The sequence below is a fragment of the Semicossyphus pulcher genome, unplaced genomic scaffold (genome assembly GCF_022749685.1).
Source record: "Semicossyphus pulcher isolate SPU_LCO1_2020_fin unplaced genomic scaffold, fSemPul1.0.p SCAF_3, whole genome shotgun sequence".
In the NCBI taxonomy this organism is placed as follows: Eukaryota; Metazoa; Chordata; class Actinopteri; order Labriformes; family Labridae; genus Semicossyphus; species Semicossyphus pulcher.
Genome location: NW_027211704.1, coordinates 19,962,850 through 19,988,139, shown reverse-complemented (window position 1 = coordinate 19,988,139; position 25,290 = coordinate 19,962,850). Strand labels below are relative to the sequence as shown.

General features: G+C 41.1%; 1 protein-coding gene across 1 annotated transcript in view; it reads left to right on the top strand.

The window, feature by feature from the left end:
- The window catches only part of camk1b (calcium/calmodulin-dependent protein kinase Ib), a 38,151-nt gene extending 18,941 nt beyond the window's left edge, over positions 1 to 19,210 (top strand). Inside the window, exons 3-12 of the mRNA XM_069678021.1 lie at positions 6,831 to 6,962; positions 11,860 to 11,934; positions 14,106 to 14,244; positions 14,547 to 14,673; positions 14,871 to 14,946; positions 15,158 to 15,270; positions 16,747 to 16,825; positions 16,955 to 17,042; positions 17,443 to 17,512; positions 17,630 to 19,210. Coding sequence (XP_069534122.1) covers positions 6,831 to 6,962; positions 11,860 to 11,934; positions 14,106 to 14,244; positions 14,547 to 14,673; positions 14,871 to 14,946; positions 15,158 to 15,270; positions 16,747 to 16,825; positions 16,955 to 17,042; positions 17,443 to 17,512; positions 17,630 to 17,727 — 997 coding nt within the window. The 3' untranslated portion in view covers positions 17,728 to 19,210. The remainder of the gene's footprint in view (positions 1 to 6,830; positions 6,963 to 11,859; positions 11,935 to 14,105; positions 14,245 to 14,546; positions 14,674 to 14,870; positions 14,947 to 15,157; positions 15,271 to 16,746; positions 16,826 to 16,954; positions 17,043 to 17,442; positions 17,513 to 17,629) is intronic.
- Positions 19,211 to 25,290: the final 6,080 nt, after the last annotated feature.

The following is a 25,290-nucleotide window of genomic DNA, read 5'->3' as shown; positions in this document are numbered from 1 at the left end:
TGTAAATGAGCACAGATGCATGCATGATGGCATTTGAGATCCTAATTCCTTGGTTTTGAATTCCTTTGAAGCACCGAGCGAGGCGTCGTGGGATGCTCACATGAAAAGGTTGCTTGTAGCGACAGGAACCCAGCAACACCGAGTGTGTATTTTAAGCAAACAGCTGACTCAGAGACAGACAAGAGACAGACATGAACTGAGTGAAAGAACTGTGCTAATATTTGAACTTTTTCGGTATGGATAGACACGGCTGCCTTTTATCCTCTGCTTGGGCATGGTACAAAGCGTCTGGAAAAGACATTTGTGCAGAGCAGCACAAAGGCGATCACTGAAATATACTCTGAACAAAAAATATAAACGCAACACTTTTGTTTTTGCTCCCATTTTTCATGAGCTGAACTCAAAGATCTAAGACTTTTTCTATGTACACAAAAGGCCTATTTCTCCGGTGATGGTCGTGGATGAATGTCACAACAATGGGCCTCAGGATCTCGTCATGGTATCTCTGTGCATTCAAAATGCCATCAATAAAATGCACCTGTGTTCGTTGTCCATAACATAGCCTGCCCATACCATAACCCCATCGCCACCATGGGCCACTTGATTCATAACGTTGACATCAGCAAACCGCTCACCCACATGACGCCATACACGCTGTTTGCCATCTGCCCTGTACAGTGAAAACCGGGATTCATCCGTGAAGAAAACACCTCTCCAAACTGCCAGACGCCATCGAATGTGAGCATTTGCCCACTCAAGACGGTTACGACGACGAACTGCAGTCATGTCGAGACCCCGATGAGGACGACGAGCATGCAGATGAGCTTCCCTGAGACGGTTTCTCACAGTTTGTGCAGAAATTCTTTGGTTATGCAAACCGATCGTTGCAGCAGCTGTCTGGGTGGCTTGTCTCAGACGATCTTGGAGGTGAAGATGCTGGATGTGGAGGTCCTGGGCTGGTGTGGTTACACGTGGTCTGCGTTTGTGAGGTCAGTTGGATGTACTGCTAAATTCTCTGAAACGCCTTTGGAGACGGCTTATGGTAGAGAAATGAACATTCAATTCAGCAACAGCTCTGGTGGACATTCCTGCAGTCAGCATGCCAATTGCATGCTCCCTCAAAACTTGCGACATCTGTGGCATTGTGCTGTTTGATAAAACTGCACATCTTAGAGTGGCCTTTTATTGTGGCCAGCCTAAGGCACACCTGTGCAATAATCATGCTGTCTAATCAGCATCTTGATTTGCCAAACCTGTGAGGTGGATGGATTATCTCGGGAAAGGAGAAGTGCTCACTAACACAGATTTAGACACATTTGTGAACAATATGAGAGAAATAGGCCTTTTGTGTACATAGAAAAAGTCTTAGATCTTTGAGTTCAGCTCATGAAAATGGGAGCAAAAACAAAAGTGTTGCGTTTATATTTTTGTTCAGTGTATCTAGTTTCATCAGCAGGTAAATATTTACTCTGTTAGAAGCTGCACGCATGTAAATGATATGCCGTGCCTGTCTATATATTAACTCTTGTTTAAAGTGTTTGCACAGTGGAGAACACACCTAATGTTTGCATAGTGTAAGTAAGCGTGGCTATTAGCAGCGCGGTGCTGTGTGTGTGTGTGTGTATCCTCTTCCTGGACACAGGTCCCATGGTGGTGATAAGAATGTCCTGTTAGGAACAGGAACAGCTCAGTAAACACACTTGTGTATATTATGATCCAGTCAAAACCAACGCAGGGATTAAGCTCTCAGCAAACCCAACACACCTCTCAGCACCCACCAAATATTCATCACAAATATGCTTATACTGAGTCAGTGGCAAAATTAAAAAACAGACTGAAGCCGCTTTCCCACTGGTCAAAAAAAACAGGGGAACGGTTACAATCTGCATTCAGACCCAGGTCACATGACTCTGCAGTAGTCCCAGGAAATGATCGCCTTGGCTCCAATCGGCATTGATGGGAACACAAAACTCGTGTGAACACGCTAATCTCCGCCCCCTCTCCGGTGCGATGCTATGCTCCGTCTGTAACTTCTGCGACTCCTTGTCATCTCAGCTACAAATTCAACCTGTCTCCGTCCGAGCAGCGCTCGAACATCGTTCCAAATTTGTCACACAGTTTGATACACAGACTTAATGAGTAATAGATACAATAAAGACCTGACCACTGTAACATCCTCACTGTTTACTAACCCTGTCTCAGGCGCGTTTGTGACGTCAGACGGTGACGCAGCAGAAAAGAGACCGACGGTATACTCCACTGGCAATGGGAAAAGAGACAATCGGCATTAATAAACCTTCATCAACGTGCTCATTTCAGTGGGATCATTTTTGACACTTGAAGCTAGTTTATGCCCCGTCTTTCTGGCTTTTACGAGCAATGTTGTCTTCTTTTTGCTGGGAAATTATGTTGAGATATAAAGTAATCTATTGAGGTTAGTTTTACATCCGACCCACAGCTGAAAGCACGCCTTTCAGAAGGTCTTTTACCAGCAGCGAGATAATGGCTGTCCACAATGTGGTCTGTAGAAATGCAGTTGGATGAAATGCCCTACGCTGCAAATAAGAGACAGGACAGGGCTGAAGGGAAGCAGCCTCCTCTTCATCAGTGTCTGTAAAAACCTCTCTAAACTCAGAATTTATCGCTTGGATAATGCAACTGTGAGTTGTTATTGTAAGCAAATATATCTTTTGGCTGGAGAACAGAACAGACCATTGCCAGCCAATGGTGATATAATTACTGCTATCATGCCTAGAATAAACATCATCGTAGGCAAAAAGGGCTTTTATGTTAAGTGTTACATACTCCATGGTAGACACAATGAAAATGTTACCCTACAGTTCACTGACATCAGAAAGAAGAAGGTCTGAAAGAGAGTTTGCTTTCAAAACAACAAACAGACAAAGGGACTATCCATAGTCACAGACACGTTAGTGTTCTTGGATTTTCCCAGTGTTTGTGTGAACCACTGTGTGACACTTCCCCTGAGCCCTGTAGCCTGTCAGTGGGTGCATGGAGAATGTCAACTAAATCCTCCAGATGCTGCAGAGGAATTTGCTGCACGGACAGCCTCCTCTACACAGCTGGACTCCTGCCAAAGCTGATGGCCTTTCTCTCTGTGATAGTTTTTACTTTCTTGTTGAGTTGTCACCACGAGGCCTCACTCCCAGGATAATGGTTACTTTGATCAGGGATGGGTTCACATATGCCATATCATTCTTTGCTCCCTAAGACACGTTTTAAACATGCCTTGAGTATCTTGACCTCATGGTTGGGACCCCTTGTTGGACCTCTCGGTCAGGGACACTCATTATCTTGTTTTCTTGGATATTGTTGTGCCCTTCAAAATAAAGTGCAAAAAAGATTCAGAGGCAGAAAGCTCTTCTGCACATACATTCAACTGAAACTCATTGATGGATGGAACAGCCAAACCCACCTTAGTTGTTTGCTCAGGGAGCCAGTGTAAACGCAGAAGCAGTTTCAAGAGCACACAAGGCAAGTTTTATGTTGTTTACACTACAATACACTTTTAAAAGTAAGTAAGCACATGCTGTGTGCGTGGTGCGCTTTCAGAAAATACACACTTATTTTCCTGTGAAAGCACCCAGAAGCTCTGCCTGAGGAGAACTTTCTCCTGCAGAAATAAAGTGGAAGGCGAAATATCATTTGCATGGATCGCTTTGGATCAATACTCCCATTATGTATGTAAGTGTTCAGGTTACATACTGAAGTCGTAAAAACAAACACATTTGAGTTAACCCTCATTGATTTCTACTTTGTTTGTAGGAAGCAGCCTCAACACCCTGAAGAGGACATTGTTAAAGCAGAAGCTGTCATCCTTATGTCACTTTCTTTTGTGGTCACATTGGCACAACGCTATTCAGTCCTTCCTTGTTTGCAAAGCTGATATAGTATCAGCAAACCTTGTGACTGGACAGTAATGGTTCCTCTCTGCCCACACATGCAGCTATATGTGGCAGAAGAGATACTGTAAGGCACAAACTGACAGCTGACATTCACCCAACCACTCACACACATACCACATGTACAGTACCAACACGATCCAGTGTATCGTTGCCTTGTCTTTGTGTCTTTGTATCAGTGCATTGGGGTTCATATCGCAGCTCTAAACCTTCCCTCTACCCTCCTGCCACATGTTTTGAGGAGACAGAGATGTGCTTGAACATGTCGATACTGCCAGCCTTTATTGGCAGCACTGTTCGCACACTGATTAGATAACAGTTGTTCCAAAACAAACACTTGATCACGAGTTGATGGAGAGTGAATCACAAAAAACATTACAGGAAGTGCCAGTTTAATCTGATAAGCAAACTTCCCTGTAAAAACAGAAACTGCACTCATGCAGGGACAATGTTCCCTTCTGATGAGATGAACCATGAGAATAAGATGGTTGTAAAAATAAAGGTTTGTGTGAAACTACTGCCATTATTTGAGCTATTAAATAAGAGCAAGGAGTGTTTACCTTCTGTAGTTAGTTTAATGTGGCAATATCTAAGTTCTGTAAATATATTAATCAAATCCGGCACATTCATATCACAAGGCTTAACTAAATGTACAATCTTAAATAAGATTTCATTGGCCTTGTAGTCGACACTTTTTAAGTCAGGTGAAGGTAGTTAATTCAAACATCGAACCTGATGCAGCAGCACGTCTTCTTGTCAACTAAAGAATAGATATCGGTTAGCAGCCTAAAATATTGTGATTTACAAATAAAATTATGTTTCGTTCCTTGATATTATAACATACCAACTTTTTGGTTCTGAGTAAAATCAAGAAAAAGTTTGCTCATTTCCCACTTCATGTTTCGCTATTTTTAACCCTCGCATGGCCGGCTCTGAAGTGAACACCTGCACACACATGACAATCTTTACCACATAACCTGAACGCAGCATAAAGTCATGTTTGTGGGCTAATTACTCGAATGCTTTTATACAGTAAACACCTGAGTGCTCCTTAATTCTGTTATAGTTCTGTATGCCTTGTGTCTATATGACCCAAAGGGCATGTTAATTAAGTGTTCGTCTGGGAAAGATGGCCGTACAAGTCAATTTAAAGTAAGGATGAAGTGTTTGCCTCCCCTATTGTGTAGTAAAGCATGATATTTAGGGTTCATGAATGCATCAGATAGACAATAATAAGTGCAAATGATGTTATTTTTGAATAATTTTGTAATATTAATCGGAATATTAATGTGATATTAAGAGAAACTCTGTCCCCTAATCACTCACACTGTTAATCATATTTACCATTCAATCAGTTTTATGGAGCAGTATGTGTGTCACACCAAAACATCAGACACTACAGATGTTAGTCTGGCCTGCAGGGCCTTTAAAGGAGAAAAGGAGAAAATCTTTAAAGGAGCATTTGCCCCTCTTAAAAGCCTCTGTCAGTCAAAGCTGGTGTTCTGTGTAATCGATAGAAGCAATAATATTTGAAATTGGCGCCATAGCTGTGGAGAAAGTAGCACAAACAGCTTGTGTTTTCGCCCATTCTACATTCCTACAACACCCAGCATGCATTGCGCCTCTCCCTCTGAAAGGAACAGCCCAGCGAGAGACGATGGAGTGAAATACTACAGTTTCACTGCAGGCAATGTCTCAGAGCAGGACAGAATCTGAAATACAACGAGAACATACCGTTGGATCGTCTAAAAAATCTTCAGGTCTGCAGTCTACATTTCAAACCTGACGATTTTGAACGAGACATGACATCGGAGACGGGCGTCCTAGATTGAGGAAGTGTAGTTTAGCGAGCTCCCTGGTCTCCGTCAGACGACGCATTTTACGTCGTCTGGCGGAGGTTTTCCAGGGCCCATTGGAGAAGCGGATAGCGCCCTCCAAAGGCACAGAGCCAAATTGCATTTTTTCCTAACATAATGGCATCAGCTCCCCATAATAGCATGATAGGACTGAGGTTGAAAATTGGCGTACTGGCCCTTTAAGAGAAACTGTTCCGCAATCCTCCAGGGACTTGCACTGAAAACCTGTTTCACCATTTAATCAGTTTTATCAGACACTATAGAAGTTATTCTGGCATGCAGGGGATCTAATGCAGCCTGTGTGTATTGTAGGCTCTTATGCAGCTTTACCTTCAGTATTGTTTTCACACCTTGCTGTCTGTATTAGTCTTAATTTTAGATTCTCTTCCTTCCTGTACCATACCTCCTTCCTGTGTAATGGTAGTGATGTAATGTTCAGTTCAAGCCTATATGTGTGAGTTCTTATAGTTACTGTGCTGCTTTGGATCTCTGTGAAAAATCTCTGGTCCTCAGCCAAAACGCCAGAGGTCATAAGAAAAGTCTGCGTCTACTGTTAAACGGGTCATGGGAAAATGCTTCACATTTCTGATAGTTTGAGTTCTGGTGCTTGGCCTGTTTTCAATTATGATAGGGAGACAGAAGGAAAAAGAGAAGGAAATATAATTTATTTTAGAAGGTGTCAGGGCAGATTTAGTTGCAGTGCATATTTTAGCATGTCAATACCTAGCAGTGAACCATTTTGTAGTGTCTGCACAGACATGACAAAAAACAGCACTATTTATTTATGTGAAAGTGTTTTGCATATCATAGATAAAGAAAATGTTACTGCCAGCCAGGACTTCAGGAGGAGGCTGAAGTTAAAAATAAACACCATTTGGCAGCACTTAAATCCAAAGTAGGCAAGTTATCACAAAAGTTTGGACAATTTAACATCAAAGCAGTACTCTTTTCTTTTTTTTTTTATCTTCCACATTGTCACAGAGCCTTTCCTAAACAGCTGAAGATAAATGTTCTGAGGTCTGACGGACTGACCTGTGTGTTTGTGTTTCAGGGGAGCGTTCTCTGAGGTGGTCCTGGCTGAGGAGAAGAGGACCCACAGATTGGTGGCCATCAAGTGTATCCCCAAGAAGGCGTTAGAGGGCAAAGAAAACAGCATTGAGAACGAGATAGCCGTCCTGCACAAGTAAGTGGACTATATACATGATTACGTTGAAGCCAGTCTGTACTGCATCTACGAACCTTCATATGTTTAGCAATCTGTATCTGAAATCCTAGCCTCAAGGTTTGAGATGGTTAATTTTTCATCACTGTGTCTCCATTACTGCATCATGTAAGTTGTATCACATTACTGGATATCATATATGCTGTATACTTTCCCAACAGGAGAAATTACAGAGCTTTCTACTGAAGAAATAGTCCCTATGAAATCGGTTGACAACATGTCCTGTGGGTTAACACGGGACAGCGCTGTGTTTGTATATTTGAAGCATGTGCTGTACGTTTTGCTTCCACAACACCTGAATGCTATTTTAAAACACACACTGGGGCAGCTTCACGTCCGTCGTTGCTTTGTTCAGTGTGGCATGAGGACGGAGCTTCATTACGGCGCTTAGGCGGAACCGCAGAGTAAAAATGGCTAATGCTGTGAACATGATTAAGTTAGGAAGTCGTTTATGGCTAACTGCTGGCTACACGCCCGGCATTTTCATCGTTGTCCCCAGAGGCTACATCGTCATCAGACTATAGTTGAGGGGCTCCAGGATGGGGCGCAATAAAATGCACATCCATTGTATTGGGCTCCAGGATGGGGCGCAATAAAATGCACATCCATTGTATTGTTGCAAATATAAGTGGTTTTGCTTGTGATATATGTCATATGCTCAGGTGTGTCTACAAAAAGAGGACCAGACAGAGACCAGAGACAATAACTCTCCTTACATTTTTGAGTGGTTAAAACACACTTCTATTTGTGGGGAATTACAGGCCACAGTGAAAAAGGCTGATCTACATTGGGTCTAAAGTTATTTTTAGAGCTCTTGTTGCCTGGGTTACAGGAGACACAACTCTAGCCAATATTCCGCTATGATCTCTCCTGAGGTGAGAATGGAGAAATGAGAGCAAAATCTGACAAATGGAGCAGACTGAGGTAAACTTGGCCTGAAAATCATGCTTAACTCACTCCGTCTGAAGTCTGTATCGACTCATTACTCATTTCAACTCCCCCTCGGTACAGAGAGCATGGGGATGTCAAATACACATTACTTCAAAGATAAGCTAATGGATATCTTTTTGTTAACAATGGCTCAAATGACTACATGTAATGTGAAAGGTGTGACTCATCAGCTGCGGTCCGCTTCAGCTCGTCAGTCTGTCAGCTGATTGAGTTTTACCATTTGCAACATTAACGTTTACATTTTTGTCTCTTCTCTTATCAGTCTCATATTCAGCTTTTTTAACTTAAATAATATTGGATTATTCAGTCCAGTTTGGTGTCATCACAGCCAGTGCTTTAAACACAAAAGCCAGATGTAACCAACAGTCCTAATATCATGTAATTGATCATGTACCTGATTAAAAGTCAACTATATGCCACTGCCTTTTTAATTCTAATTTCCCCCTCTTCCCATCGTTTATCTAAACCAAATATTTACTCACACACAGACGTGTGCAAATACAGTGACTGATCTCGCTCCGCTAAGTCTTGCCAGTCAGAGGAGGTGGTGTGAGGTTGATGTGGAGGCTCTGTTAAAAGTCTTACAGGACTCATTAACATGGCTGTATGACATACACCTGAAACATGTCTCTAGAAATGTCAAGTCGATCCATTTCAATTAGTGTTTGATGAAACATGACATGCCCATAAGTGTAAGACAGAGCACAGCAAGTCAGTGTGGTACTTTCTGTTTAAAGTAAAAAAGGGGGCTTTGTGTAAACAAACACACCTGGCACCGTCTGCCCTGCTGGCTCCACTGTCGCCGTTTCACCTCTGTTCCTACCTCCAACGCAATGCAAAGACGGGGCAGAACAGAGGCGTAATAATCCCGCCTTGAACTGGCAGTTAGTGACACGATTTCTATCACCCAGCAGTGGTTGGTCTGCCGGAGAGGGTAGGCGGAGCTAAGCGGATACATTTCTGGTTTCTGTAAATTGAATAAACAGTAGTCTACTGTGGCTATACAATCAGATCGATGACAACAGATACATCTTCAAAAATAAGTGAAAACCCAAAGAAACAGATTCGACACTCAGATGAAGGCAAACAGTCGAAAAAGGAAAGCGACCATCAGCGAGGAAAGTCAAGAGTTACAACTGTATCAAAGGGAGCTAACTGTGGACATCTGGTTATATTGGGAAGTATCCTCCTGCAATTATATATATATATATATCTCTCTATTAGGGGGCGCCCAAAGAACAAAACTGAAATCTTGGAGATTGTCAGTTTAAGGTCCTTCAAATATTCTAAAAGCATCCATTCATTTATGACTGGCTCGGACAGTGCTTTTTAAAAGAATAAACACATAAAATTGTGTCACAGCTGTGAGAAAAACAATAAAATACAAAATTAAATGCACAAAAAATATGAAGAAGAAGAAGAGTGATGCCAGAGGACTCATGGCTTTGTTTTGACTTACAACTGTGAGTCAAGAAGAGTTTTAGGTAGGCATTTATCCAAAGGGATCCTTATATAAGTCAATACACCTTCACTTAATCCTGAGAAACTCATCAGAACATTGATTGAAGGACCAGCAGATCTGCCAGATTCGCCCTGATGTCAGTTGAAGTCATTACTCGCTGCACGGGAGGAAACTCTGGTGTCTAATTTGCTGACTTCTCTGTTCTGATGAGCTGTGAGACCCGCAGCTGCTGACAGAGGTCAGAAGATGATTCACCGGCCCTCAATAGACTTTTCAGCTCTCTGACAATCACCAGGACCAGTGTCCATCATAAGGTCATCATCCGCACAAACACACCTGCACAGGAATTAAACACAGCACCTTTACTGCTTATTTGACCTTCTGTTACTGTGTGTACAAGTGCACGCTGGAGCTCACACGCTCTCCCACGTGTCCGCTCACTCTGCAGATTTAATACCTCACTCACCCTTAACTGGGTCAATCTCTCCTCCACACTGGGCGAAGCAGATGAATGAAGGTGTCCGTGCATTGTTACAAGCCGGATAAGTGTCATTGTGGTAATCCAGCATGATCTTAGGATGACACAGCCAGTTACCTCCGGTACGGCTCAGACACATGGCTTTGTGTTGTCTTTGTCTTCCTGCCTTCAAGCCTGCTTAATAATCCTGAGACACTCATTCAGAGTTCAGGTACTGAGGTCAAATAAGTGCACAGGTGTTCCCCTGAGCCACACTTAGTGGCAGTCACTTGACAACAGCAGCAGTAATACATCAACAAAGGCAGTGAAGACAGAACTGCTAGTAAACAAACATTGATGTGAACAATGCATGAGTTTATACAGTTTTAAATAGTTTAAATATCTTCTGTTCAAATGCTAATGAGAAATTTCATTGAACAATTTTCCCCCCCAAGAACACACTCAATGTAAACATAAGTTGACTCGAGAGGGGACCTTCGAATTTTTCATTTTTCCTGGACTCTACCTCACTTTTAGAAATATTGACATGTTTTCTTTATGTCCATTCATGTCTTTTTTTAGATTATTTCTTAGATTATTTATTATATTTTTATTATTGGATAGGACAGTGAAGATTGACTGGAAATGTGGGGAAGAGAGAGGGAGGATGACATGCACCAAAGGGCCGAAGTCGGAGTCAAACCACAGGCTGATATATAGAGGACTTTGCCTCTGTATATGAGGCACCTGCTCTACCAACTCTTCTTTTTTTTTAAACAAAATAGGCCACACGGCTAAACACAAGCTGCAATACAATAAAATAGTCTCAATAAAGTTATTTAAAATTACCAAAATAATGAGTTAAAGAGGGGGTATTGTGCTGTTTCACATTTCATTTTATATATACATATACACAATGTTACAATGTTGGATGTCCAGACTAAACATGGGTGAAGTTTCAAATCTGTAGGTAAAAGTATGTCGGAGTAATCCCCGGGCTTCTCAGCTCAGTCTGCAGGCTGCTGCGAACGCCAGGTTTCACACAGTTTTTTCTACACGCTGCACTTTGTGACGTCACATAGTGCAGCCTCAGCAGGCTTCGGAGAGCTGGCCAATCAGAAGAAAGTGGGCTTGTGGGGGCGGGGTTTCTTAAAGGGTCAGAGCTGACTGAGTTGTTTCAGGCAGAGGCTGTGTGAGGGCCTGCACTGAGCACCAGTGTGAGAAAAATGAGGAGTTTTTTTTAACTGTGAATTATGCTAAGCTACTCCACAGACACCACAGAGTGAAATATGAAGCTTGAAATTAGCATAGTATCCCACCTTTAAATCTTATACCACTTGTCATCATGAATCAAGCCTAAAAACACTCTTTTTCGGTGGTGAGGTTCAATTACAAACCTCACATTTAATACGCTGAACAGCCACTAATTACTACAGCAATTGTCAGAAAACAGGTTACATTGAAACGCAATGAGCTGCTCAATATACAGCACAGTCACTCTGAGAAAGACAAACCAGTCTCTAAAGAGACAACAAAGGTTTGCTGTATCATCCAGTATTGGATGTTAATATTATGTAACCCCTCACAGAGTTTGTTATACTATACACACACAATACAGCATGTATGTGGGGTAATACAGGTATGGCAACAGTACACACTGGTCAGGCAGAGTACAATACCAATCTAGTTGTAGTGAGTCATCTTCACACCTCTGTCACGGCACCCACGGGTCTCAAGGGGCAGCAGAGCACAGAGATCAGCCAATTAGAAGGCCGCATGCCACCACAGTGTAGCCTCTTCTACTGTCAGCGAGAAGCACATGATGTGACTGTGGGACAGAGGTCACACACCAACTGTCCAAAACACACCTAATGAGAAAGATCTGGTAGAATACTACACTAACTAAATAACTAGTGGAATTATTTTTATCATAAGATGAATAAAACAAACAACTTCTTTCTGTATCTGTCTTCTCTCCTTCTCTGCAGGATAAAACATGCCAACATTGTGTCGCTGGAAGAGATATTCGAAAATAAGTCACACCTCTACCTTGTCATGCAACTGTGAGTATTCACGTGTGGGCCTGTGTGATTCATTAGTGAGTTTTTCAAACTCCTTGCTCGTGCTTCATCTTACACACTGCGTGTCACATGCCATTAATTTCACCCTGTAACACACTGACTTGCATGTGCGTTTACACACAAGCAAACACTGCACTCTGCCGACTCATGAACACCAGTGGGGAGTTCGCCCTCACACCTGCAGCCTGTCAGCCTCCCCACCCACCTCAACCACTGAAATGTCACAGCAGAGAGAAAGAGGACTGAGGACTAATAACTGAGAGGCTCCAGAAAATATAAATCATTAATGCATTAAACCCAGTCAATGGCAAATCAGAGGGATAAAAAACACTCAGTACGGAGAGAGGGAGGGTTTATGTCTATAAAGGGAAAACTAAAGGGAAAAGTAGTTCCCTTCTCAGTAGTTATTGGATTCCCAGGCAATATATTTGCCTTCCCTCATAAATGGTTTTGTGTTCTCTCTGCTTCGTGACTCAGTGCTCCACCACAGTAATGGGTTTAAATATTCAATAAGAGGAAAGTCAATTAGTTTTTTCTTTACAAACACCTCAGATAGTACAGATTTTTCATTCTTAACTTTTTTTTCTGTTTTCTTTTTTTCATCTTTCAATCTTGCCTTCCCAAGTTCTGTGTGTGTGTGTGTGTGTGTGTGTGTGTGTGTGTGTGTGTGTGTGTGTGTGTGTGTGTGTGTGTGTGTGTGTGTGTGTGTGTGTGTGTGTGTGTGTGTGTGTGTGTGTGTGTGTGTGTGCGTGTGCGTGTGCGTGTGCGTGTGTGCTAATGTTGGAGGCTCAAGCTGCTGCAGATTTTCTGTAGACAGAGTGATGTCTCCATCTAGTGGCTTTTGAGTCTAACACCAAGCAGAAGTCATAACACTGTGTGTCATGTTGGGATTGGTTTTTCTGTCTTCGTGCATTTTTTATGAGAGATATTTAATGTACATTGTGTAAGGTGTATTAAAGAAGTTTACTTCTTTGATCTATAAACAAATGTCCCTATGGTGCATCTTTCTCAGGCCCTGTCCCTCACAAAGTCAGGCAGTTTTTCTTTTTCTGTTTTTTAAAAAAAGATACATTTTTTGGCTTTTGCCTTAAATGTATAGGACAGCTGAAGAGAGAAAGGAAATTTGGTAAGTAGAGAGTGGGGGATGACATGCACCAAATGATTGGCAGACAGGGACTCGAACCTCCGCTGAGTGCAACAAGGACTGTAGCCTCGATATATGGAGCGCTTGCTGTATCAACTGCGCTAGATGGACAGATGGGAAAAAAAACAGAAAAAAGAAATGAAGTTAAGAAGTAAAACTTTAAAAATCTGTACTATTGGAGCCTGTATTTTTGCACTGAGGTGTTTGTAAAGAAAAAACTAACTGACTTTCCTCTTATTGAATATTTACATCCATTACTGTGGTGGAGTCGAACCTGCCATGAGTGCAACGAGCACTGTAGCCTTGATATATGGGGCGCTTGCTGTATCAACTGTGCTAAACCAGCACCCATTGTCTTTTATTCATAAAAATGTTCAGAACTTTCAAACTTTAACCCATTATTCCTGTCTTTTAACCATCCCCAGGTAAAATCATTGGATGTATTGACAAATCAGTTAACTCTTTTGATTATTTCCACATATTTCAGTTGGTTTGGGGAGCTAATGCCATTACGGTAGAAAACCTCCGCCAGACTACGTAAAACGCGTCATCTGGCGGAGGCCAGGGAGCTTGCTAAACTACACTTCCTCAATCTAGGATGCCTGCCTCCGATGTCATGTCTCCTTCAGAATCATCAGGTTTGAAATGTAGACTGCAGAACTGAAGATTTTTTAGACGATTTCGGATTCTGTCCCGCTCTGAGCCATTGCCTGCAGTGAAATGGTAGTATTTCACTCCAGCGTCTCTGAATGGGCTGTTCCTTTAAGAGGGAGGGGTGCAATGCACGCTGGGTGTTGTAGGAATGTAGAATGGCCGAAACCACAAGCTGTTTGTACAACTTTCTCCACAGCTTTGGCGCCAATTTCAAATATTATTGCTTCTATCGATTACAGAGAACACCAGCTTTGACTGACAGCAGCTTTTTCCAGGGACAAATTGCTCCTTTAATGTTCTATATATTCCACAGGCTTCACTTCACTTTAATGAGTGAACCTTTCCTTTTATCCAGGGTGTCTGGCGGGGAACTTTTCGATCGTATCATAGAGAAAGGCTTCTACACGGAGAAAGACGCCAGCAAACTCATTCAGCAGATTCTGGATGCGGTCAGATACCTCCACGATATGGGCATCGTGCACCGCGACCTCAAGGTCAGAGAATTGATGGAAAAGTCTGTCTGCACATAAGCGTGACAGAGAGCCATAAACAAAACAAAATCCCTGATTTTCCGAACTGGAAACTCATCTTCTGGGTATCTGTAATCTTCCATTTGAGTGTGGCTTTGCTGATACAAAACAAAAGTTGACTTTGGTGTAATCCCCTTCGGTACAACCATATAATCCTATTATGGAGATTAGCAGATGGAGGTTGCATTTGTGTGTTCATTTTTTTTTTGCATGATTTGCATGACGGTACTTTAATAACATCTCTGGTTTGGATTTTGTCCTGGCAGCCTGAGAATCTGCTCTACTACAGCATGGACGAGGACTCCAAGATCATGATCAGTGACTTTGGCCTGTCTAAAATCGAGGGCTCTGGCAGTGTGATGTCCACAGCGTGTGGAACACCTGGATATGTCGGTAAAGACGCCAGATACTGTCTCATTAATTCAGTTTTAAAATGCAATCTTGTGAATCATTGAGGAAAAAAGCACATACAGGTTAGTTCCACATAATTGGCAGCCATTTTTAGAGTTTCTAAGAACCAGTTTTGTGTCAAACATTGTTAAATGTTTGCCTGACCTATATTTCTGTATAACCTGGTTTTGTTCTTGCAGCCCCTGAAGTGTTGGCCCAGAAACCCTACAGTAAAGCAGTGGACTGCTGGTCTATTGGTGTCATAGCCTATATTCTGTGAGTGTACTTTATTTATGACATGAACCTTACACAGCATGCATACTTTTTGTTATTACGATTCTGCTTTGAAACTATATATAATTGTTATGTCTTTGTATCTTGTTAGTCAGTCAGTTAATCCTGTTCTTGTGTTGCATGCTGTACATTTCATGCATTTCCAGCGCGTCTGTGAGGAAACATGACGTCTGTGCTCTGCTGTGTGTCTCAGGTTGTGCGGTTACCCTCCGTTCTATGACGAGAACGATGCCAAGCTGTTTGAACAGATCCTGAAGGCAGAGTACGAGTTTGATTCCCCTTACTGGGATGATATCTCTGAATCAGGTACAGTACATACCCAGCTAGTTTTTTTTTCTGCAGACCTCTCACAACAGCACAGTTTAGATTTTTCACAGAGACACATTGGACATGTTATGGATCTAGGTCACAGGTTTCCTTGCTCATCAGAAGCTATTGGGTGCACCTGTGATGTTCTCCCTCAGCTGATGGCAATCGGCCCGGCTGGGAGGCTACATTAGGAGGTTGGGGTTTCTCTGTCCAGTTGTTTTTTTGTCTCCAGAGAGTCAACGCCTTCAGTTGGCTTTCTGTGTTTTCTGTTTGAGTTAAAGTCTGAATTGAGTGTGTGTTTAAAGAGGTATTATTTCTGTGCCCATTCATTTTGTTTCCCTCCTGTCCAGTGACTCCCACTTCTTTATTAAGGGTCTAATTCTTTCACTCATCTATCATTTTAATAGAATCAGCAGGTGGCTGTGGGGAGTTTTATTTCCACTGCTACCTTATAGAAACCCAAAGGGCCCATTTTTGCTTTGAGCCTTTGTTAGTTTGTCCTGGGTCGGCCCTGTATACTCCTTCTAGTAAGATCAAGTTGAACCCAGTGAGTGCCCAAATGAAAGGTCAGATAAGTACACAACACATCCAAAAGCTTTTGATTATGTGTGCTGTAGACTCCAGAGTCCACACGCATCCTTGAAAAATGTAAAATGACATTGAAAGCAACAAAAAAACAAAACATCACTTCTGCAGAAATTAGATTAGATTATCTGTTTTCTCATTAGGCATGTGCTGATCAGAACATTTTCTAGTACAATGGTATCTGCCAAAGTGTCTCTCATCGGACTATAAATTATCAAAGGACGGAAAGACTGCACATAAGACATTCTTAATCAAATACAAGTCCTCTCCTGTATCTTCTCTCAACAGCTGTGCGGCTTATTGACGTACAACAATCAAGTTTCCCTCCCTTTTTAAAACACAAACCCTCTCAGCCAGCAGGAACAACTCCAACACTGAAGTCCCCAGCCAGGGCTTGTTAGTAGACGCTCCTCACCTGGAGCAAGTCAAGAGTTCAAGACAGAGAGCAACTCCTATCCAAGGATTTGTTTCCATAACCGAGTCAAGCTGTTTCTCATATATAGAGAGCAATGTCTCAAGTTTTCCCCTAAATATTTCCACCCGATCCTTACCTGTCACCTTGCAGGTGTTCATCCCACAAGCCAAGACACTGAACTTATGTTGATTTTTCTTTTTCCCCACTCCTGGCTCTCGGCCTGTGTCTCTGTTTCCCTGCTGTAGGCAAGGATCACCTTTCAAAACAAATTATACAACTGGAGCAGCAGCCTATTTTTCTGGCATATTGAAATTAACTCAAGATTTGTTTTCTCTTGTTTACAGTGATTATGACGTGAATAAGCTGTTTCCAGTTTGAAACTGATGTTGTAGCTTAAGCATTCATAAATAAATAGACTAGACCATTGTTCTCCAACAGGAGACTTTAATATATCACCTTTCTTTTCATTCCAGCTAAGGACTTTATCGTCCACCTGATGGAGAAAGACCCCAACTTACGTTACACCTGTGAGCAAGCTCTGCAGCACCCCTGGTACTGATCCTGTACTCCTCCATCATGATGTACCCACATTGCAAAGATGATTGACTCCAATTTCAATGATTTAGCACTTTATAGTAATCCAGTGTAAAAATCGTATGTTTCTTCACACTCTGTTTGCAGGATTGCGGGAGATACTGCTCTGGAGAAGAACATCCACGAGTCTGTCAGTGCTCAGATCAAGAAAAACTTTGCTAAGAGCAAGTGGAAGGTAAGTCAGACTTCTAGTTTATTTTAAATGTGCTTTGTTTTTCTTCTATGCATGATTTATATCATATCCTTTTTCCCCTGTAGTGCAAAAAGAATACACTTTAGCTGCAATAAAATGACATGGCTTTGTCATGGTCTGAACTGCAGGAATCATTCCACAGGACAGCCTTCTTTGATTTAACTGGGAAAATAACTTCTTTAAATTGTTAGGAACATTAAATATTTGGGACTACCTCAAATCTTTAGGCCAGTGGTTTTCATCCCAAGGGTTAAGGACCCCCCACAAGGGTCAGAAACCACTGCTTTAGGCTGCTGTAAGGGTCCCAGTAGGTCAACTATCAGTTCCTGATGAATGTGTTTCGACAATTTACTCAGATGCATTTGTGTCTTCCTTTCTGCAGCAAGCATTCAACGCCACAGCAGTGGTTCGTCACATGAGGCGTCTCCAGCTGGGCACAGGTCAGGACGCAGGTACAGGAGTTTTAATTTCCCTCACACACAAAGACTTTAAATAGGTAACCACTAAGCCAATTAGACAGGAAAAGGTGTGGCTACAGTTCTAATAGTGCGTCCTCTTTCTCCCTCCAGAAGCGTGTTGTGAAGGCGGGTGCTCCCAGAACCTTGATGGTGGAGTTGACCATCTGTCCAACTGCACCTACCACTGCCACCCGACCAGCAGGGTGTGATCCCTGCACCCGCTCCACTTACCTGTCTAATCAATCCCAGCGACTTTCCAATTTTAACCCCCTCGGTGGAACCGGAGGCACCATCTCCCCCCTCATCTGGTTAGGAATACAGCGTCATTCCGGCCTCTCGCCTGCAGGGGGAGCAAGCCTGTCCAGCCTGAGAAGGAAGACATAAAATGGGGATGTAAAGAGGAGAATGAGGGAGACTTGATGATGATGATTATGATAATGATGATGCACCAGAGCGGATCACTTTTACTGACTGGGCTGGTAGTTTGGGATGAGTTGATATTGAGGGAGAGGCTACAAAGGAAGGAGGGGAAGATAACCTACCCCACCAGCATGTCAGGGGGATTGTTTTTTGCAGAAGCAGGACGGAGCTTGTTGGACTCTGTTTTTACTCATGATTCATCCTGTCTCTTTGTTTGTTTTATTGTTTTACATATTTTTGTGTTGTCTTTTTAACCTCACACTGTATGATGCATGATGAGGAGAGTGTTTCCCCCATCCATGTTTGATTCTCTTTAAAATATATACAGCAGAGACGCAGCATCAGTATGATGCAAACGCTGGAGAGTAGTGTACAAAGTTTGTTCGGGTGGGAAGGCAGAGAATTTTTATATGTTGCATTTTGAAATGACTTGTAATTGTACAGAACTGCATTGTGTCTTAAAGCCATGCTTTTAGACAATCAGTTACTGATTAGTTTATGCAATGAAAAGTCCTTATGTAGCCTTTCTTGTGGCACTCTAGTGTTTCCATGCGGAGGTTAGGCTTTATGAGAGGAAAAGGCTTCTCCCCTCTCTCTCTTTTTTTTTATCCCAAACCTCTTTAACCACTTGAGCACAGGGATATATCTTTGTCTAAGGTGCCTTTAGGATAAATATATATATATATATATATATTGTGATGGGGTTTTTATTTTGTCTCTTTCAGCAGCATTAAGCTTTGCTGTGACTTCATGTTTTGTATGATTCACATTTCCAGCTATAAGATGCAGTTTTATGCTTTTTGTGTCAAAGTTGAGTACCGTGATCTCTGAAGGGAGGCCTGCGCACGTAAAGTACAGTGCTGTTACGGTCAAGTATATTTTGTTATTCTTTATTAATATAGATAAAAAAATAATCATTGTTACAAAACGAAATAAGTAAAGAAACAATGGTTAAATGGCTAAATGCTTTCTGGAGAGCCTCATCATTGCATTTTAATACAAATCCTACAATAAATTTTGCGCAAAATTTGTAAACTTAAAAAAGCATTGATCAGTGTGCTAAGCCATCCTCAAGTCCAGGCCGACTAAATGGGATTGAATAGTTTGTGTAAATGCAGAAAAAAAAGAAAGCAGCTATAATTTGGTATGCATCTGTCACCATGTACTGTAACCGTCATTACAATCCTTTTCTTTTCACATTCTTTTACAGGCACATGAGCTCCATGTGCTGCCTGTTCAGAGAGAACCCGGATTAAAGAGTGTGAATGTGCATCAGATTGACTCGCTCCATCTTTTACGTTCACCCATCAGCTGTTTCTCTGTCTGTGTGTCAACATTTATTCACAAACACATACAGGTGTTGGTTCTCTTTAAGACTCCCGCACTGTAAATTGTTCAGAGGAAAAAACAGTCACGAGTAGAAGACGCAGAGAAACTTTCATGCACATTATTTTAAATCCTCTGAACTTCACTTTGTGTCCTGTTACAGTCAGAAAGTGAGGGACTGTCCCAGATGGCTCGCAGTAAAAGTGATGCTGAGATCTTCATCCATCCTCTGACGCTCCATCCTATCCCACAGTTACTTTTTAAACTCTCTATGATACAGCAGTTTAAAGATTTGATTGTGATAATGTTTGCATGATGTGGCTTGAAATGTGTGAACCCACTCACCAACAATGAATAACGCATACACAACTTGTGATGTTGTAAAAGTTGCCGTGACATAATTGCTTTTATAAGAAGAGTTTTATTCCTTAATTGGCTTAAAATTCTCTTTCAGACAAGAAAAGAGCAACAAAAGCTGCAAAAACAAGGTTTAAAGCAAGTTCAATGTGCTGCTTCGAAACATATTCTCAAGCTTTTATTGATTTCTATTGGGTAGGTGTTGCAGTGTATTTGGACAGTAGTGTAACTGGTGGTTTCAAACTGTAAAGTGTAGTTAAAGAGTGATTATTCAGTGTACACTGTCTGTGCCTCATAAATTCATGTGACAGACGAAGACCAAAACAAGCACAGGAAAGCAGTGGCGTTGAGGCCAACACACTCTTACTAATGTTGGCTGACTGACTATATCACAATTAATCTTCTGTTAACGAAAACAACTCCGCTAATATGACACATTGCGACCTTCATTCTCAGTCTGATTAAGCTCCTGTACCTTACCCACTGATGATGATTAATTTTATTGAATAAATATACAGTGGTTTTTACATTGTCCAACTCATTCTTCCGGCACACTCAGTCCCAAAAATATTCAATAAACTCTGAAAGCAAAAAGTAAATATTAACTATGTATAGGATAGTTTATATAAGTGAGTACAGTGTTGAAATTGAGCGCCCTGATGAGGCAATGAACCTGGAAATAGTTCCGGAGCAATGAAACAAGTGATGAAATACATAATCAAGTAGTATCCCATGACCTCACCACTCAACCACCTGGGCAGGAGAAACGCAAGAATGTTACTATAAGCACAGTTAGGAAAAATAAATGATCCTGAACTCGCCTAAACAGGTTGTTTGAATCAGTTGCTACAGCTTTTGAGTTATTAATGATCGCATTTACAGCACCTGCATTTAATTCATGGATTTTACAGTACATAGGCCAAAAGGAAAGAGATTTGTAAAGGCTTTTTCTTTGATCTCTCATTAACCCTTTGTAGAGGATGACCAGTGTGATCATGTACAATAATATGTTGCCTTTTAAGAAATGCTGTTTTGGGCTACAACAGCACCTAATGTATACACAGATGCAATGCATCATGGGTTGTTGGGTAACTTCTCTGTGTGAAAGTCAGTGACTTGTGCTTGGAACAGATATGTAAGTGAAACATAGCCTACATTAAACTTCTTGTCTATGCATTATAATTGTGTCTGAGTCTGTTTTGTAAAAGAAAAAGGTTCTTGTAGCTTACATTTTATGTCAAGTATAGGTTTAACATTTTCTGCAAAATAAAATTGTATCATCTTATCTTAAATATATTATTTTGCACAAGTAGGTAAATGTGTAACCACTGCTGCTCCAGTTGCTGCAGTTTGATAGGATGCAATCCTTTGTTTTAGGCCTTTAAAACGTATTTGCTTATTATTTTACACCAAAAATATAATTGATAGAGTTATTATTTATATAATAAGACATTGTCACATGTTAATCACCTGTAAATGACTCAAAAATAAATGATTTTACTTCATTAAAGCTCCTCTGAGGAGTTTTTTGCTGGTTATAAAACAGACTGAAATTAATTCTAATTACTCTATGGGCCGGTTTCACAGACAAGGCTTTAATTAAGCCAGGAGTAGGCCTTAATGTGTACTAGTTAAACCAGGAAATTAAAGTGGCTTTCTTGAACGTGGCCTAAGTTTAGCTTAGTTAGTCGGTGACTTTGGAGTCCTGGAGTAAGGTAAGTAAGCCTAAAAGAGAACACCAGGGTTAAGCCTCATTAGGTTAAGTATGAGCACATGCTGTTGGTCTAATTGTGCTCATAAAAACCTGGAATGGAATTGAAAAACACCGTGACTGGTGTGAATCTTGAGATAAAACAACGGCAGAGGCAAAGAGAATTTGTTCAAAATACTTTAGTGAGTCTGAAATAACTCTACTAAAACAAAACTGTGTCAAACAATCCAGTAATTGAAAGTAAAAGCCAGACTGCTTTCAGTGAGCAAGAGAAGAAGAGTGGTTGGGCTGCAATTTGAAGTTAACTCAACACAAATTAAAATATGACAAGAAAAGTTCATGGCAGTCACTTCTTGTGAGATCTCTTTATCGTTTTCAGTATTTTACTTTTCTAATATTTATATTTTTGTGACATACATTTTAGATTGATATCTGCCTTTATAGACTCTGTGGAAGAACCTTAAACTGGAGTAAACAAATAGAGAATGCAGAAATCAGAGGAGAGCGATTTAATACTGGTGAATTGTACACCACATGATGACCGTTCGGACAGTTCAGATGAAGACCTGAGCACACATGATAAATATTCCAAAGAAAGTAAATTGTTTGGTGTTTTTGGTAAATATATTCCACTGTCTGCGTCAATCTTTATTCTTCTTTCATACTAAGGACTATAATATATATAGTCTGTGAAACCGGCCCTTTGAGTTTTGTTTAAAATTTCCTGTTTTACTTTGTAGTCCTGTCAGTCCTGAGTTTGGTTCCTAGTGTTTCCTGTTTTATTTTGTAGTTCTTGCCCCTTGCATGTCATGTCTTGTTTTACTTCCCTCTGTTGTTCTGTTTCCCGCCTTTCAGATTGTTTTCACCTGCCCTTGATTGTCTCACCTGTGTCTAATTAGCTTCACCTCCCAAGTATATTTAGACTTTGTGCTCCCTTGTGTCAGTGTCAGTTCGTCGTCGTCTTTATCCCGAATCCTTGTCAGTTATCCTGTTTCCTGAACCTGTACCTGGACTTTCTTGTGGCTCCGTATGTTACTGTTGGACTTTGGTTTTACCCTTCAGGTGGATATTTTTGTTGGATTTGTACCTGGACTGTTTCACAGTAAGCTTTTGTTTATTGCCTTTCTGTCTTTTTGTCTATTCAACTTTTAGTTTTGTCTGCACCTTGGGTCCTCTCCCTTTTTGTTTGAGTCCAAACAGTGACAGTGTGACTGTGTCATTGTACCTGTCATCCTGATGTGTCATCTTACTCTGTCATTATACCGGTTGTCCTGATGTGTCGTCTTACTGCGTCATTATACCTGTCGTACTGATGTGTCGTCTTACTGCGTCATTATACCTGTCGTCCTGGGGTCCGTTTCACAAAGAAGGTTCAACAAACTCTGAGTCTAACCCTGAACTCAGAGTTTCCTATCTCAGAGTAGATCAACTCGGAGTTTTCGGTTCCAGAACAGCTGATCAGAGTTAGTTCAATCAACTCTGAGTAGGTTCAGCCAGAGTTCAGTGCATGCACGCTGACTGTAAAAAACCAGCATTAATGGAGCCCCGACACCACGATTCACCGTGGCAACGGTACACAAAAAGAGGTCCTCCTACGTCACACCAGTGGAGCTCCAAATCCTCATGCGGACGTTCATAAGAGCATGTTTTTAGAAAAATAAAGTAACACGGCTGCAGCTGCAAAAGAGAGACAAGTGGCGTGGGAAGAAACTGCTGCTCGAGTAAATTTGCAAGTTTGAACTGGTCTATTTATTTAATACTTAATCACGACCGGAAGCTAAAATTTACATTAATTTAGGAACAATCCAGCGGAAAAAAAAACATACAAGGAAGCACTTCAATCATATTTTAAATATTAAACTAATGAAATATCATTCAGTGGCTGTTTTAATGTGCATTAGCTTTATCCCTAACATGATGCTGACTTCACATACATTTTAATTCATGTTGATTAAACTGAATGTGTTAGTTTAAAAAAAATAAATCCTTACCCTAAGTCTTATTTGAGTGCTCTCGGCAGTGGTGGTGGAAAATCTAAAAATGATGACTTTGACACAGATTTGTCTTTTGATTGTTTTTATTATAATTATTAAATACTTTTGCAAAGGGGTCAGAACACCACAGAGATGCAACGTTTCTTCTTTTAATTCGGTAACCGCTCAAACCCACGCGTGAGACGGGCTGAATGAATGAGGAAGTCGAATGAGGGTTTTATATTCTAGAGGGAGGAGACAGAGCGAAACTCTGAGTTTCCTGAAGAAATCCTGCTCGCGACCAGGTTAGGTTCATTTTGGGCCGGTTTCACAGACAAGGCTTAAGCCTAGTCCCAGACTAAAATGCCTGTTTGAGCTGTCTTAACTAAAAGCGACTTGCACAGACCTATTTTAAAATAGTCTTAGACTTAGCCTGTTCTGGATTAAACTAAGCTGACTGCAAGAGGGAAGGTTAGAGCTACTCTAGGCCTAAATTGAAGCTTAAATTAATCCTTCAAAGAGGCAGGTTTAACTTCTGCTTAGTCCTGTTTTTGAAGAAGAATGGACTATTTGGAACATCTAAATGAAGACCAACATGCACTACAGAGGCCAGCCAGACGAGTACTTGTGGATAAGTGTAATCGGAGTGCTGCACAACTACCTAAAGCAGCGCTGCTGTCCTGATCCTCCAATGGAAAATCAGGATCAAGCAGTTGTGCCCATGGCTCAGGCCAGAAATGACAAACAAGGACTTGCATACAGAGATGCTTTTACATTGAAGCACAACCAGATGAGACGCATTTAAATATGTAGTGTATTTATTATGGCTTTTTTTATTTTATTTTTTTATTTAAATAGTGTGCAGTGATGCAGAAAATCAAGGCCGTCTTATGATATTGTTTGCGGTGATTAAAATACTCCATTAGAAGCAATAAACTCATTTGGTCCTTAGTATGAAAAAAGAATAAAGATTGACGCAGACAGTGGAATATATTGACCAAAAACACTGACCAATTTACTTTCGGTCATCATGTGGTGTACAATTCACCAGTATTAATTCGCTCTCTTCCAATCTCTGCATTCTCTATTTATTTACACTAGTTCAAGGTTCTTCCACAGAGTCTATAAAGGCAGATATCATTCGAAAGTGTATGTCACAAAAATAGAAATATGAGAAAAGTAAAACACTGAAAACAATAAAAATATCTCACAAGAAGTTAAACTTTTCTTGTTATATTTTAATTTGTGTTGAATTTACTGCAAATTGCAGCCCAACACTCTTCTCTTGCTCAGTGAAAGCGGTCTGGTTTTTACTTTCAGTTACTGGATTGTTTGACAGAGTTTTGTTTTAGTTTTTTCAGACTTTTTTCAGACTCACTAAAGTATTTTGAACAAATTATCTTTGCTTCTGCTGTTGTTTTATCTCCAGGTTCACACCAGTCACCGTGTTTTTCAATTCTATTCCGGGTTTTTATGAGCACCATTAGACCAACAGCATGTGCTCATACTTAACCTAATGAGGCTTAACCCTGGTGTTCTCTTTTAGGCTTACTTACCTTACTCCAGGACTCCATAGTCACCGACTAACTAAGCTCAACTTAGGCCACGTCCATGAAAGCCACTTTAATTTCCTGGTTTAACTAGTACACATTAAGGCCTACTCCTGGCTTAATTAAAGCCTTGTCTGTGAAACCGGCCCAGAGTCTGTTACTACGGTAACTGACCGAGAGCTTAAGTTACCTCTCAATGTGAAACAGGCTAGAGTTACCCCTCTTTCTCTGGTTTGAGTTACCTCCTTTTGTGAAACGTTTCCCTCATTTCAGGGTTAACAGACTCAGAGTATTCAATACACCTGCTTTGTGAAACGGACCCCTGATGTGTCGTCTTTGTTGTCATCTCACTGTGTCATTATACCTGTCGTCTTTGTTGTAATCTCACTGTGTCATTATACCTGTCGTCTTGATTGTCATCTTAATGTGTCATCA